The following is a 14,363-nucleotide window of genomic DNA, read 5'->3' as shown; positions in this document are numbered from 1 at the left end:
AAAAGCCTGAAGATTAACAGCTCAATATTCAAAACAATTCAGTCCTTTGCAAGATAATAGTTGCATATCACAGATGCTCATTTGCTACATTTGCCAAATTACCATTCGATCCACAAGCCACCACAGAAGTCTGGCCACTCCTTTCTTCTCGGGTGGAAGAACTACAATAGCTAGTGATCCATAGCTGAATTTTTATCCCCTGAAGTGCAACTTCACTGCTCTTCAAGAACTTTATTGCTCCTCTAAGATCCTAAGACACATGCTCAAATTATATTCCATTTTGCAGAAGTACATAAAACAAATTAAGCGCTTGTGTACATCTTCGTAGGAAGGATGGACACTTTAAGTTACTTGCTACTGTAGTAAAGTACATGCAAAAAACAACAAATTTATATCACAATCTGTAAAACTAATTTTAATTCCTGATTTCAGTAACTTACATTTAAAACATCTCACCCCACAAATAACAATAAATAAGGATGTGAAATATCTACTATATATGCAACATACTGTAGCATACATATATGTGTATATGCATCTATGTAACAGTGTAACATACTATATACACTACACTTATTTTCCTCATGTTTCTTTTACTCATTTGTCCTATTTTCAGTACTATCAGACTGTAAGTCTTAACTACTTCAATACTGTACTTCGAACTAAATAGATGATTCTACTCCGCATCTGCTGCAAGCAAATGAGTTAGTCTGATGTTGATCTGAAATAGATAATCGACTCTATGTTGTGACCACTCCAAGGTAACAGACAAAACAAGTAACTCTGAGTTTGCAGTTGCCTTCAGTAGTGTGACATTAATTATACTCGTTTGATTTAATTTATGGAGGGGTTTAAAAGAAAAATTATCAAAGTCAGTTTAGAGAAGTTTAGGAGCTTCAGCTTGACTTGTGGACTGCAGAAGCACATATATAACACTGTAAATGTGAAAATCTATCAATCTTATTTAACTATTCATATGAATACCAAGAGTACCTGTAACAAGAGACTCTGTTAAACTCAGTATCCTCAATCAGAGCTCCAGCAATGTTATCTTCCATCCCTCTACAGTATAAATATGCTAAGCTTGTCTACATTCTGACTCAGACTGGATATAAGGCCCCCAGAAAGCACTGTATTAAAAACACTGAAGGACAATGAGCAGTGTTTCTACCAGCAAGACAAGATTAACAGCAACACAACACCTACATCGCCCACCCTACTCCCAAACACCCTACTTTTGAACCCATCTCATTAAATCTTGAAGCAGTGCATTAACTCAAGCCTCCCAGGAATACTGGAATGAATTCTTGCCATGAAGTTTTAAGTTATATTTGTTAACACATATGGAATTAGCAGATCTTGAAAACACTAGCTAATCATGCTGTCATCATGGAACTTTACATCTCCAGAACTAAATACATCCTCTTCCAAAATCACATGCCCATCATTTATTGTCTAGTTTAATAAATGGTAAAATTTCTAACTTTACTGTCTGAATTATTCAAAATTCCATAGGTCCTCCTCAGTCCATCCCTTCATCATTTGACTTTCATCCATCTGTCCAGCAGGAAACTAAGTGACCCAATTACCCATCCCCCAGATTCTCTCTCCAGAAGGATTCTCACTGCCCCATCTAACAGCAGCTCACTGTTTAGCCTCACCACACTGCTGTTCATGCAAAGGCAACCAAGGAATCCAAGAGCCTGCTGCTACTAAGAACACTGCAGTGCCTGCTACACTTGTCTCCAAAGACATGTCCAATAGTATAGTACTGTCAGCTGGACCTACAGGAAGAGGATATATTTCACATACACTTAGCCCCAGATACATCTAAATAAACTGCTTCAGGAAGCCAGGAAAGGTAGCAAAATGCAAGAACTGTGAAGTAATTTGCAGCATCTTGGAAGAGACAACTAACTGAATTCAGGATAGCATGACACAGTTACAAAACATTTTTAGTCTCAGAAAGTCTCCTGTTACATTTATTCTTAATACATAATAGAGCTTGCACTGGCAGGGTCAAGCCACAAAAGATGTGCAAGGCAAATTTAACCTATCTGAAGCTTGAAGATACTTCGAAGAGCTGTATGGTGTGTTCATGCAGACATTTTCATGCCTAGACTGCATACAATGGCCTTGAGTAATGTAAACTGAAATTAAAAAGCAATGATCTTACCTAACCGCAGCTCTCCAAAGTTCCCAGATCCAATTTTCTTGCCAACTCTGAAGTTAGGGCCGACCATTAAGACTCCAGAATTTGAAGAACCAGTTCCACGTGGATTATGGCCTGACCTCCCACTAGGCCGTGTCATTCTTTCATCTACCTTGTCTTTCCTTTTATTATCCATGTCAAGTTTACGGTACTCCACTTTGATTTCTTCCTCTCTTTAAAAATCAGTATAAGCAAACTCCAATTGGACAATGCAAGAAGGAAAACATCACCAGTGAAGTGCCCAGCTGGTTACTGTCAGTGAGCAGTCAACAGCAGCATGTTCATCCCATTCACAAAGCCTTGGTAGCATCTGTAGTAAAAACGTATCTCCAGAATGCACAGCACCAGGAATATTTACTAGCAGTTACAGGAATTCTGTTAAAGAAAAACAAAGTTATTCAATACAGTAAGACTCTTGTACTAAACTACCACTCCCTTCAATGAGGCAATACCATTAAGCTATAATTAACTACATCTATTTTACACATCCTCTATGAAAAACACTAAGCTTAAAGCCTCTGGTTCTAGCATATAAAGGCAAGAGATACTGCTGTGACTGAAATGAGCTAAAAAAATAATCTCAAAAGCTTAATGCAATTGAATTTCAAAAACCCGCAACCCTATAAAACTACTTCTTGAGTAGGTAGGACACTTAAAATCGATATTTAGAAACTCATTGCATCTTACGCAAGCTCTGTAAAAGCAGATGCGTTTTTTTCCCAAGTAGTACCTGTTGATCTAAGAAAACATTCAAGCTGCACAGTTACCGAAGGTATAAGAAGATGTTCAAATTTTAAATTATTTCATTATCTTTTCTCCATAATAATTTCTTAGATACACAATTTATAAACTCATGCCAATAACACTTCAATTCTTTCAAAAACTCCTAGAATCGGAAATGAAAATATATTTATTCTCCCCTGCCCCATTTAATTATGTCATAAATCTGATTCCCCACTCCACTTGTCCACTTTTTAGCATCATTGCTTGGACACTAATTCCAACACTGATTTCAGCAAAACATGTTAGTTTACTACTGCAATAAAAAAAATCCCAAGAAAACTTTCATTGTTATCTTGCCCATAAGAAAAGTTGATACTGCTTTCTATTTGACACAGTGGTTTAAAAACCCAGAATTCAGAAGACAGATAGATACAACATAGGCAAAATTTCAGGGTCTGTTAAACATCTGTTCAAAATAACTTTGCTACATTTGCTTCAATATTAGGAATACACTGCCATAAAAAAAAACCTCTGAAGAAGTAATGCATTGTGTGCTACAGACTAATTTAAAGAGAGTAAGCAGCAGCTCATTTTAAACACTAACTGAAGACACTTTCATTTCTTAAACCCATTTCTCAAAGTAAAATTTTTACTCACATCACAGCTTATTACAACATTATAAAAAAAATATCAGAGCCAGTAGAGAAAAGATACCCGAGAATATGAACAACCACATGAATCACTGCATCTCCTTCATCATAGATACTTATAACACAGTCATAACTAGACAATATTTAAAAATCACTAATCAACAGCTCACTAACCTATCACCTGAACAATGAAACACATGGAAATTTGTTTGGGAAACAAGCATGATCACCTTATTATGAAAGGAGAAATGGAATACTTGCTCTGAGAACAATCAAAAAACACAGATTCAGCTTCCAGACCAATCAGACTTGCTTAATGAAAGGGAAAAGGACTTCAGCAGTGAGTAATGCATGAAGTGATGTGGTACACTACAGACAGAGGCATTTAAGTGAAAAATACAAGCTTGAACTTGTAGGTTCAAGCATCACCACTGAAGTCGCTTTCCAAACCACTCATCTCAGAGGAATAGACTTAATAGGAAGCAATAGGTAATTTTTATTCACCCACTGTACTACAAAAACTATGAAATAAGAAAACCAGAAGTGGAGTGTGTTGAGGAAGGACTTCAAGGGCAACATTTAGTACTTAGAAAGAATGTCAGTAAATCTGATACAGCAGAATGCATAAATATTTTAAGTACCAAAGAAAAATGAATTTTGTTCCATATCATACCACTTCTCCAGTGAGAAATGACAAGCTAAACAAACGTGGAATTTCTAGTGTTAATACAGAGGCTTCATGGCAAATGGAAACAATACACCTAAGCACATATTACTGCCAACACCAAAGAGTAAAAAAAGCACAGACAGGTGTTAACACAATGCTTTTGTGATCTCAGAAGCAGTGGAAGGCCAAACTGCCCGGCACGATTTTCCACATACCAAAATCTTCATAGTACCACACACTGTAAGACATACCTTGGAACGGTGAAAGGCTAGAAAGGCACTAATAGATCATACTAATGGCACCAACCAGCAGGTTCCACAACAGAGCACTAGGACAACAGAAGGGACTAGGTACGCAGGCAAACCTGAAGAAATCCAAATCTGATTTCAGAGTTAATAGGATTCTTAGTTTAGAAGTTTTCCATAGCTTATATGTTGACATATATAACATAACTCATCACATGTCAAATGAGTTTAAAATTGTATTCTTCTAATGCATCACAACTTCATTTTAGAAAGATAAAACAGTTCCAGTTTTGCCATCTATTTCAGATCTCCTCATTCTGTCTTTGTATTTAATTATCACCTGAGCACAGCACATAGCCTTGCTAACTAAGCAGAAAACTTAGCTTTAACAGACTGGGTTCTGAGGGCACTAAGAAGTACCTCATGATGTATCAGGAACATGGAATAACAAGGAGACAATGAGGACAAAGGGCACCAGAAATTCAGTATCAGCACTAAGGCAATGGTGATCTCTAAGAAAGCAGCAGTAAGCCAAAGAAAGTCCATCATCACCAGAAAAGCTTCCAATCTCACAATGTTTCAGTTCATGTAGCAATAAAACAGTACCAGAGAAGACAAACTGGGATCTCAAGGACAGATTATCCAGTATTTATGTAAAGCATATTAGCTGCCCTGTGTGCACATTTGTCCAGATGAAGCCTAGTAGTTAATAAGACACTGAAGCTCTGCCAGTAAGAAATTCATTTACCCAATACCTTTTTTTAATCCATCTATAATCACAGGAAGATCTTTCATTTGGAAAGTCCAAATCATAACCAAGCCCACCCCTTAACAGTAGTATTAACTTAGAGATGAAAACTTGCAATGCATCTAGAAACTTCAATTTCAAAATACCCTATGTGCACACCCAAATACCTCGTTCCACAATTTAACTGTCTAATATTTTAGATACTAGGTTATTTAGGCACTAATGGCAACAGAATTTAAGTCAGTTGATACTACTACTGCAGTCTTCATCAAGAGAACTTTCCTGATTACTCAATACACACAGCCTCAGACACTGCAAATACCTTATAACACTGTACAATTAAACAAATATCAAATCAGATGCTCTTAAGCAAATTATAATACATAAGTTAATGTATTGAAACAGGCAATTTGAAACAGAATCCTGTCAAAAAAACTATTGCCGGTATTTTTAAATTCGTCTTCACTCTGAAACTGAAATTACAGCCGTTAAGTTTTAATTATTTTCAAAATCTGAGCTAATTTACAGAAGAATCTTCTAGCTTTTTTTTCCTACAATGTGCCCACCCAGACCCTCTCTCACTCACCTTCCTCAAAAAGACAGTGGGAAGAAAGAAATATGAAATGTTCACGGGTCAAGATTAAGATAGAGATCACTCATTTGTTATTATCATGGGCAAAACAGACTTGACTTGAGCAAGATTGATTTCAGTTATCACCAATTAAAATAGGGTAGGATGGTGAGAAGCATCCTGTCATGGTTTAAGCCCAGAGGACAACTGAGTACTGTGCAGCTATTCATCAGAGATGGGGGAGAGGGGGGAGAGAATATGGAGCAGAAGATGCTAAGCTAAAATCACCTTGCATCACCATGGTCTTTGACATGGGCTGCAGGGGAATCTTTGCTCTGGTGCCTGGACCACCTCTTCCCACTCCTTCACCCACCTTGGCAACTGCAGGGCTGTTTCTCCTACAGCTGCTGTGCAGCTTTTTTTACCCTTCTTAAATATGTTTTCCCACAGGCACCATCATATTCACTGCCTGGCTCAGCCGTGTCCTGAAGCACACGCAGCACAGGGCATAGCTGGCCTCTCCTCAGAGGCCCCTGCAGCTCCCCTGCCAGCAGCTGGGCAGTCACACAGTATTTTTACAAAAGCAACGCTCATGTCTTTAAAATAAAATTTGTGCAAGTTTTGCATAAACTGTGAGTAACTGCTTTTTTAAAGCAACAAGTGCTTCCAGGAGAAAAAGCCTACCATACACTTTTCAATCTAAGAAACCACTGCTTCTGAAACTTCTGTGTCCACACACAGACCCACCACAAACTATCTGCCAGATGTCATTTTAAAAACTTGAGAATGCAGTAACAGAAAATATAAGTTACAATGGATTCAAGGGATAAAGATAAGCCTGAGTATAAGCTTCAGTATTTACCAAGCAGATTAGTTCTGTAAATGATACTAGAATTTTGAGAGCAAATCACAAATCCGGAAAAAAATCCTAATAAAGCCCAATAAAATACTTCAGAATAAATAGTAGATAAACTGATTACTGAATTACTTCCTAAAAAAAGGTATTTTCTTACAATGTTTAAGTAATGCTTTGTTGAGTGTTTTACAGAAATTTAAGAGAACAACACATGAAACCAAACACAATATTAAAAAAATACATGTCAGTTTCCAAAAATGCATCTACTATATGGAGAAATCCTTATACATTAACTTACACCCTTCCCTCTTCTGCTGTTGAACCAACAGATATTCCAGTTACATTATTGGTATGCTTTTCTATGTAAGCTGAAATTAGCACCTTTTATCGGATTCCTGCTAAACAAACATTAAAAGCTGTGATGGGTTTCTGTGGAACAGTTTTCTGTAGTAGGGGAGGGGGCTACAGTGGTGTCCCTTGCGAGAAGCTTCTTGAAAGTTCTCCCGGCTCCAAGTCAGATCCACCTCTAGCCAGGGCCAAGCCAATAAGTTGAGCCTCTGCGGTAACGTATGTAACGATGGGAACCTGAAAAGGGGTTGGGACTTGTGAGAAGAACAAACACCCAGGTCAGCGGAAGGAAGGAAAAGGACATGGGGGAGGTGCACCGGAGCAGAGGTCCCTGTATCCCATGGTGAGACAGCGGGCCTGACCAACCTGCCACACATGGAGGTCTATGACGGAGTAGAGGCTGATCTGAAGCCTGTGGAGCAGCTCATTCAGGGCAGGCGTCTGTCTTTCCAGGAAGCTGGGACTCTGAGGGGAGAAGCAGCCTCCACTGTTGTAGTTTGGTGCTGGGAGGACTGCAACATGTGGGAGTAACCCATGCTGGAGCAGCGTGGGAGCGGCTGCAGCCCATGGGGAGGACTCATGGTGGGCAAAGTGCATGGAGGACTGTTTCCCATTGGACAGGAGCCACATGAAGCAGGGGAGAAATGTGGGGCATTCACCCCCCCACCTCCCTCACCCCAGCTCAAGGAAAGAGCAACAAGCTGACTCTAACCCTAATCCCCTGTCATCTGCACCTGGGAAGAAGGGAGGGGGAAGCATTTTTGGCCGCTGTGGCACTTTTCAGTGTCTTCACCTTGTCTGTTAAGTGTTGTCTTTGTTAGTACCTGAATAAAAGTGATGATTTTTTTTTTCCTCCCATAACATCTGTTTTTTGACAATAACCATAATGGGTGACTCCTCCCAGTCCTTAGATGGATTCTTTGAGCCATTCCTGCTCCATATTCTCTCCCCCCTCTCCCCCATCTCTGATGAATAGCTGCACAGTACTCAGATGTCCTCTGGGCCTAAACCATGAGAGAAGCCCTGTACATTTTTCACACACTACATGTCAGAAGAAAGACACCCAAGTGTTCCTGTCACAGTTTCTCCAGGACACAAGTGTTCTCCTACCGTATTTCCTAACAAAATAATCAGTAGCTAATTTGAAATAAGGAGAACGGTTAGATGTTCCTCATATTGAAGTTCCTATACAACATTTTATGAAGCATTTGCCTTAGAAATATGAAAGGCATTCATGGTTTTGTTTATTTACACTGTGCTTACCTATGACAGAGTTACACTGTTGATGGTAATGTATTTTCTTCACCACAATGCTCACATTCTAGAGAAAAAGCAATAAAACTCAGAGATATAGGTAGATGTAGGATTCACAACTACTTGGGCATGTAAAAATTTCTGATACAGAATGTAAGTAAACTACAAGTTATGGGAATTGCATTAGTTTTCCTAGACTGTTGAGGAAGATCCACCAGATTTTTTTCCAAGACTTAACATAATTTGTAAGGCTCAGAACTCAGACAGTTCAAAAGTGTGCATCGTAAGTGCAAATATAACACATACAGTGTAATCATTCTAAATTATTTGCATAATCCTTATCTTGCTATGTGCTAGTTATATGGGCTATATTCTCCTTACATGTAATCTGCCTGAAAAATGTGTGACCCTTGTTCTCATTTCACAGCCTGATTTTCTGTTTAATGTTAATTTTTCATCTCTGCCTACATAAATGAGCACACTTGACGCACAAGCTTCAGTCAGAGATCAGGGAATATTGTTAGAATTTAAATAAGGACTCTAGCTCAAAAACTGTATGATTAAATGCCAATAAAATGGCAAACACACCACCAAAGCCAAGTTAACTGAGCAATGTCATTGAAGTGAAATGACTATTTATGTTGAAGTAAGAAGAGAAAGAGAAGGCAAAGGAAGATATGAAAAAAGTCAAAATCCTATTCCATAACAGGAAAACTCATTAGATTTCAAATCCACATAGATTGAGGATAAAGGGTGAAACAAGACTGAAAGTCCTGTAAGGAAGCACACAAGAGTAACTGAGATGCAAAAATAAAAATCACTTATTAGAGGTTTGATTTATTTAACAGGCATTCCCAAGCACTGTAGAGAAACCACTTGAAAAGCAAGAAGAGTGCTGAAGACAAGCAAAAAGAGCTAGGACAATTAACAAGTATTTCAGCTGACTGACAGCAGTCATACACCTAACACCTGCAGAAGAGTAAAAGGAATCTCAGGCTCCGTTTCGGAAACATCTGTTAAAATTGATGGCAAAAGACAGCTAGGCTACTGCTCCATGCCAACACATCACTTAAATACAGAACATACAGTCAAATTAAGCAAATAAACATCAACTTAGTCACAAGACTATAGCAATACCATCCTGAAACAAAATCCCAGTATGCAATGAAGGAACACGTGAAAACAACTGCATTGGCTGGGTCCATAGAGAAGTACCTATTTTTACCACATTTGATGTTAGAAGTCAAGGGTAAAAACTAGACTGGATTCACCAAAACATTGGTGTGGCTAAACTGCTAACTCTGGAACTACAGTAATTCCTCCCAGCTCAGGAGAGTTTGCTCAGTTTTCTACTCAACTGAATGAGTAAGTGTCACAGTTTGAGCCCAGAGGGCAACTGAGCACCACACAGATGTTCACTCACCCCTTCCCCCTCAGTGCTGGAAAGGAGAAAATGAAGTGAAAGACTCAAGAATTGAGGTAAGGACAGGGATGTATGACTTAGCCATTAAGGTCACTGGCAAAAGACAGACTCCTTAGGGGAAGAAAAAGAACATCAATTCAATTCAAACACTAACAAAAACAACACTTAACAGACAGGAGTAGGACAGAGAGAAGCTCCACCAAATCCAGAAACACAACACTTGCCCCAACCCTTCCCTCTTTCCCAGGCTCAGCTCTGCTCCCCAACTATCTACCTCCTCCCTGCCAGCTAAGCAGGGGAAAGGCAATGGGGGTTACAGTCAGTCCTCCGCTTCTTCCATCTCAAGGAGGGGGTGAAATCTTGACTTTCTTTTCCCTTTTTCTACATGGTGTCCCTCTCATGGGAGACAGCCCTCAAAGGCATGAGTCCTTCCCACAGGATGCAGCCATTCCCATGCTGATCCCATGAGGATCACCCCCCTACATGTTGCGGTCCTCCCAGCGCCAAACTACAATAGCAGGGGCTGCTTCCCCCCTCAGAGTCCCGGCTTTAAGTGCAGATGCCTGCTCTGGTATGGGCTCATCCACAGACTACTGATCAACCTCTGCTCCACCATGGACCTCCATGGGTGGCAGGGGGCCCTGCCATCTCACCACAGGATACAGGGGGGCTCTGCTCCAGCACACCTCCTCCTCTTCCTTCTCCTTCCTTCCACTGACCTCAGTGTTTGCATAGGTGTCTTTCCCATAACTCCTCCTCACAAATCCCCCAACTTCCTCTCAGGTTCCCCTTCTTAAATGCATTATTGCACAGGTATAGCCACCATCACAAATTGGCTCAGCCCGGGACAGAGGTGGGTCTAACTTGGAAACAGAGGAGCTTTTAAGAAGCTTCTCACAGGGGCCATTACTGTAGCCCCCTCCCCTGCCACCAAAAACCCCACCACAACATGCTACAACTCACCTACACAAATTATCACTTCCAAACTTTTGTGACCTTAACCTCACTACTTCAATAATATTCTTTAGGCATTACAAAAGGTGCTACTTCAACAACTTGAGACAATTCCCTGAAGACCTCTACTGCCTCAAGGTTAGACGAGCAATTTTGTGATATCTGAACAGGACAGACAGACAACTATTTCCTTAAAGGGGCATTTTAACTCTACAGAATGTTTTACACACTGATGACTTGAACACAAAACTTGCTTACTGAATAGACAAGGAAATTCCAACTCAGAAAATCGAGCTTGTTTGAAATGTTTATTTTGCACTGTGCTGCATAAAATTTTACACAGACAGCAACTGAATGAGTTTTAATGGAGCTTTACAGGTATGGAAACAGATATGATCTCTCAATTCACTACTGTACTCAAACTTTTATTTCAATTCATGTTGTGCTGTTGTCTATTCCTGAAGAACTCAGAACACTGAAAACTCCCTAAGAATACATACAGAACTAGATATAGAAATTCAAATTAAGCAAATATCTCACTTCCAAATGAATTTGCTGTAGGAAAACTTCAGTATTTCTCTAGCTCTAGCAAACAGATTACTATCTCTGAACAATATAAGACTATTTGCCTAAACTTCAAGAAAACTGTTTAAAGGCATTGAAGAAAAACACTAATATTCTATACATGGTGAATAAATAGGTGAGTTAGAAAAACATATTCAGGCTCTATTCTGTCTTCTATTCCATTATACTCTCACTATATCGAACAGCTTTGCTGCTGTTGTTCCAAGTTCACACATCACCCAAAAGAACACATTTCATATTAAGTGAACATATGCTGCTACAGGAAAACTGTGAAGCAAAACAATCTTTACCTAAAGCGACACTGGAGACATTTTCCTTTAAATCCTCTTACTCTTTTCCTCCTTGATTCAGTATTCAAAACCTAATAGCAGTACAACACCAGCTATAAGACAAAAGTATAATTACACAAGGCCACAAAAAATTAATCAAATCTTTTAATCGTATTTGTGTCGAAGTTCTCCTTTTTCAAGTGCCCTGGAAACAACTGCCAGTTTTTTAGGTTGCACCACTAACCGAATATCATACACACCCACTCAAACACAAATTCTTTCACATCTACTGGTGAAAAAAAAAATCTCAAAGCCCTGGTTGGGGTAGCAATTTTAAAGCACCATTGAGTTTTCTTATCGCTCAAGTATTTCTCCTTTCTTGCACAGTCACATTCATGTAAGAACATCCCATTCAAAGTTTGCTTTAGGGTCAAGGTCAAATTATTGCCAGAAAGTGGTACACTGCTAAAATTCAAATTCTAGTACAGGGATTGGCACATAAAAAAGTGACACCTAGAAAATATTTCAGACATCTCTAGATTACAGAGATATGTACCTACACATCTCTAAATCTGAGTTGAAAATGTGCCAAACAGTACCAAAAACTATACACCACATAATAAGAACCCTGCTCTGCAGCAATAAAGACTTTCCAGGGACCTATAAAAGGCAGAGTAAAAGACTAAATCATTTAAGCACCTTCTTTATTCATACATTTCTCAAATGGCTGAGCCTGCAGCAGCAGCACTACTAATAACATGCAAGTTTACATATTCTGAGGTGTATGTCCTAACAACGTTCACAATCCAATGTGCAAATCACTTTTAAAACAAAAACTTACTAGCTACTCCACTCCTTTTTCATGTTGCAGGTTTACTCTTAAGTAGATCTATTAAAAGAACATTAAAGCTGCTAAATAAAACATTCCACTCTCCCAAAGTGACAAAGTTAAATGAAACACACAACCATAACTGCTCCCTTAGGTATCATAGGCATTACCTTTCAGAGTTTAATTGCAAGATCCTGTATCACTGCTAGTACCAGTATACTAACATTTTTCTGTAGCTTTAGAGAAAGCACACAGTAGCATAAGATCTAGGGAGGAAGAGATTCCATGAAACAAAAGGAAAGATGGTAAAGAAACTTTTTTACTTTGTTTAAGCACAAACCATTCAAAAATTTACCCAAGCTCCTACCATTTTCATACATCTTCAGTTTTTCTCAACCCTCAAGCTTCACTAGTCACATACTTCTACTCTCAAGGTCTCATGTTTCTTGGACTGACATTAATCTAGTAGCAAAGCTTCTCCTCATACCTTCTACAAGAGCATAGAGAAAGTTTCTAATTACTGTCACGAGCCTCCCTTTAACAACATATAGTTTTTATAGAATAACTCACTTTCTATGTAGCCCTTATTTCAGATGGAAAACTGTCACATTCAATTTCCAATATTCATTTCAATGTTACAATACATTTGGACCACAGATAGAGCAACATGGAATTTTAGTCAGTAAATCTCCTAAAGAAGTATTTAACAGTATGAATTGCAATTTAGCTACCACAAATCTGAAATCAAGCTCAGAATAAGTTTCACTGGGAGGTAATCAATACACAAATCAAATATCCAATCAACTATTTCTGGTATTGTTTGTATGCCTCAGGGAAATATTAAATTGCTCCTTCTAGCCTAACTCTAAGATGTCTGGATGATTCCCACTCATTTTTATATGTGTCCACGCAGTAGAGAACATCTGTGCTATTTCAAATCCATGGCAAAAAGGTTCACAATTGAAGAGCCCTTGAAAGTTTAGAACATCAATTTCTAACCTCAGAAAACTCTTGGAATAGAATTTTCATTGGAAACTGTTTCTAAATGTATATATATGATTCAGTAAGATTCATTGTTTACATAAAGAAAAACAGGTTCACTCTTTAACTGTGAATTTTCAATTTAGTCCATTGAGCGAAACTGAAACCTTCACACAATCTTGATGTGACCCAAAAAAGTAGAGTTGCTATTCTAACAATTTATATTACAAATGAAATTGTTCTGGGTTTGGCTAGCATGCAGTTAATTTTCACAAGAAGCTGGGAGGGGGCACAGCCAGGATAGATGACCCTAACTAGGCAAGAGATACACAATATAAACATCATGCTCAGTATATAATGGGGGGAGCTAGCCATGGGGTGGAGAGGTCACAGCTCAGAAAGGGTTACTGTGTGGTGAGCAATTGCATTGTGCGTCACTTTATTCATACTCTTTTACTAGCATTATAGTTGTTAGTGTTTTCTTCTTTCCTTGAGTTGCGCTATTAAACTGTCCTTACCTCAACCCATGAGGTGTTGTCTTTTTCTTCCGATTCTCCTCCCAATCCCACTAGGGGATTTTTAAAAAATCTTTTAAGATAAAAAAATAAAATACAGCTTCACGTTGTCTGATCTTTCCTTTTTGCCATTTCTAGCACACCTCAAGATTTGTCATATTTTCAGATGTTCACTGATTCATCTAAGAATATTTTATTCTCCCCTTTCTTAGGTACTTATCATTCTGACTTCAGTCAGGTAAAAAGAGTCTTCCACAGATGCTTTCGTTTCCTTTCTATGACTAGCTCAGACAACCATGCTGTTCAGGCAGCATCATGTCTTTCTGCTTCTATCTTCTGTAATATCAACTCATTCTAGTTTAACAGAACAGTTTTGCAAAGCAAGAACAGAATTTATGAATGTTGACATGCAAATGAGATTATCAGCATTCCTTAAAAAATATTTTTAAAAACCCCTATTTGTTTACTTTTACAGATTTGTAAGATTCTCCCTATACAACATAACTTTTTATATAATTGAATGCAAGTCTACA

At 38.6% G+C, this 14,363-nt stretch overlaps 1 protein-coding gene across 6 annotated transcripts in view; it reads right to left on the bottom strand.

Moving 5' to 3' along the window:
- The window catches only part of CSNK1G3 (casein kinase 1 gamma 3), a 92,580-nt gene that overhangs the window by 68,900 nt on the left and 9,317 nt on the right, over positions 1-14,363 (bottom strand). For 5 of the 6 annotated variants that reach the window (XM_042787764.1, XM_042787767.1, XM_042787769.1 and 2 more), the window contains exon 2: positions 2,177-2,587. In XM_042787764.1, the coding sequence (XP_042643698.1) occupies positions 2,177-2,348 (172 nt within the window). In that variant the 5' untranslated portion in view covers positions 2,349-2,587. Of the gene's footprint in view, positions 1-2,176; positions 2,588-14,363 lie in introns of those variants that run through there. The other variant, XM_032984032.2, reaches the window with a different exon arrangement.

The sequence above is a fragment of the Tyto alba genome, unplaced genomic scaffold, assembly GCF_018691265.1.
Source record: "Tyto alba isolate M040663 unplaced genomic scaffold, T.alba_DEE_v4.0 Super-Scaffold_13, whole genome shotgun sequence".
In the NCBI taxonomy this organism is placed as follows: domain Eukaryota; kingdom Metazoa; phylum Chordata; class Aves; order Strigiformes; family Tytonidae; genus Tyto; species Tyto alba.
This window is presented reverse-complemented; position numbering and strand designations above follow the sequence as displayed.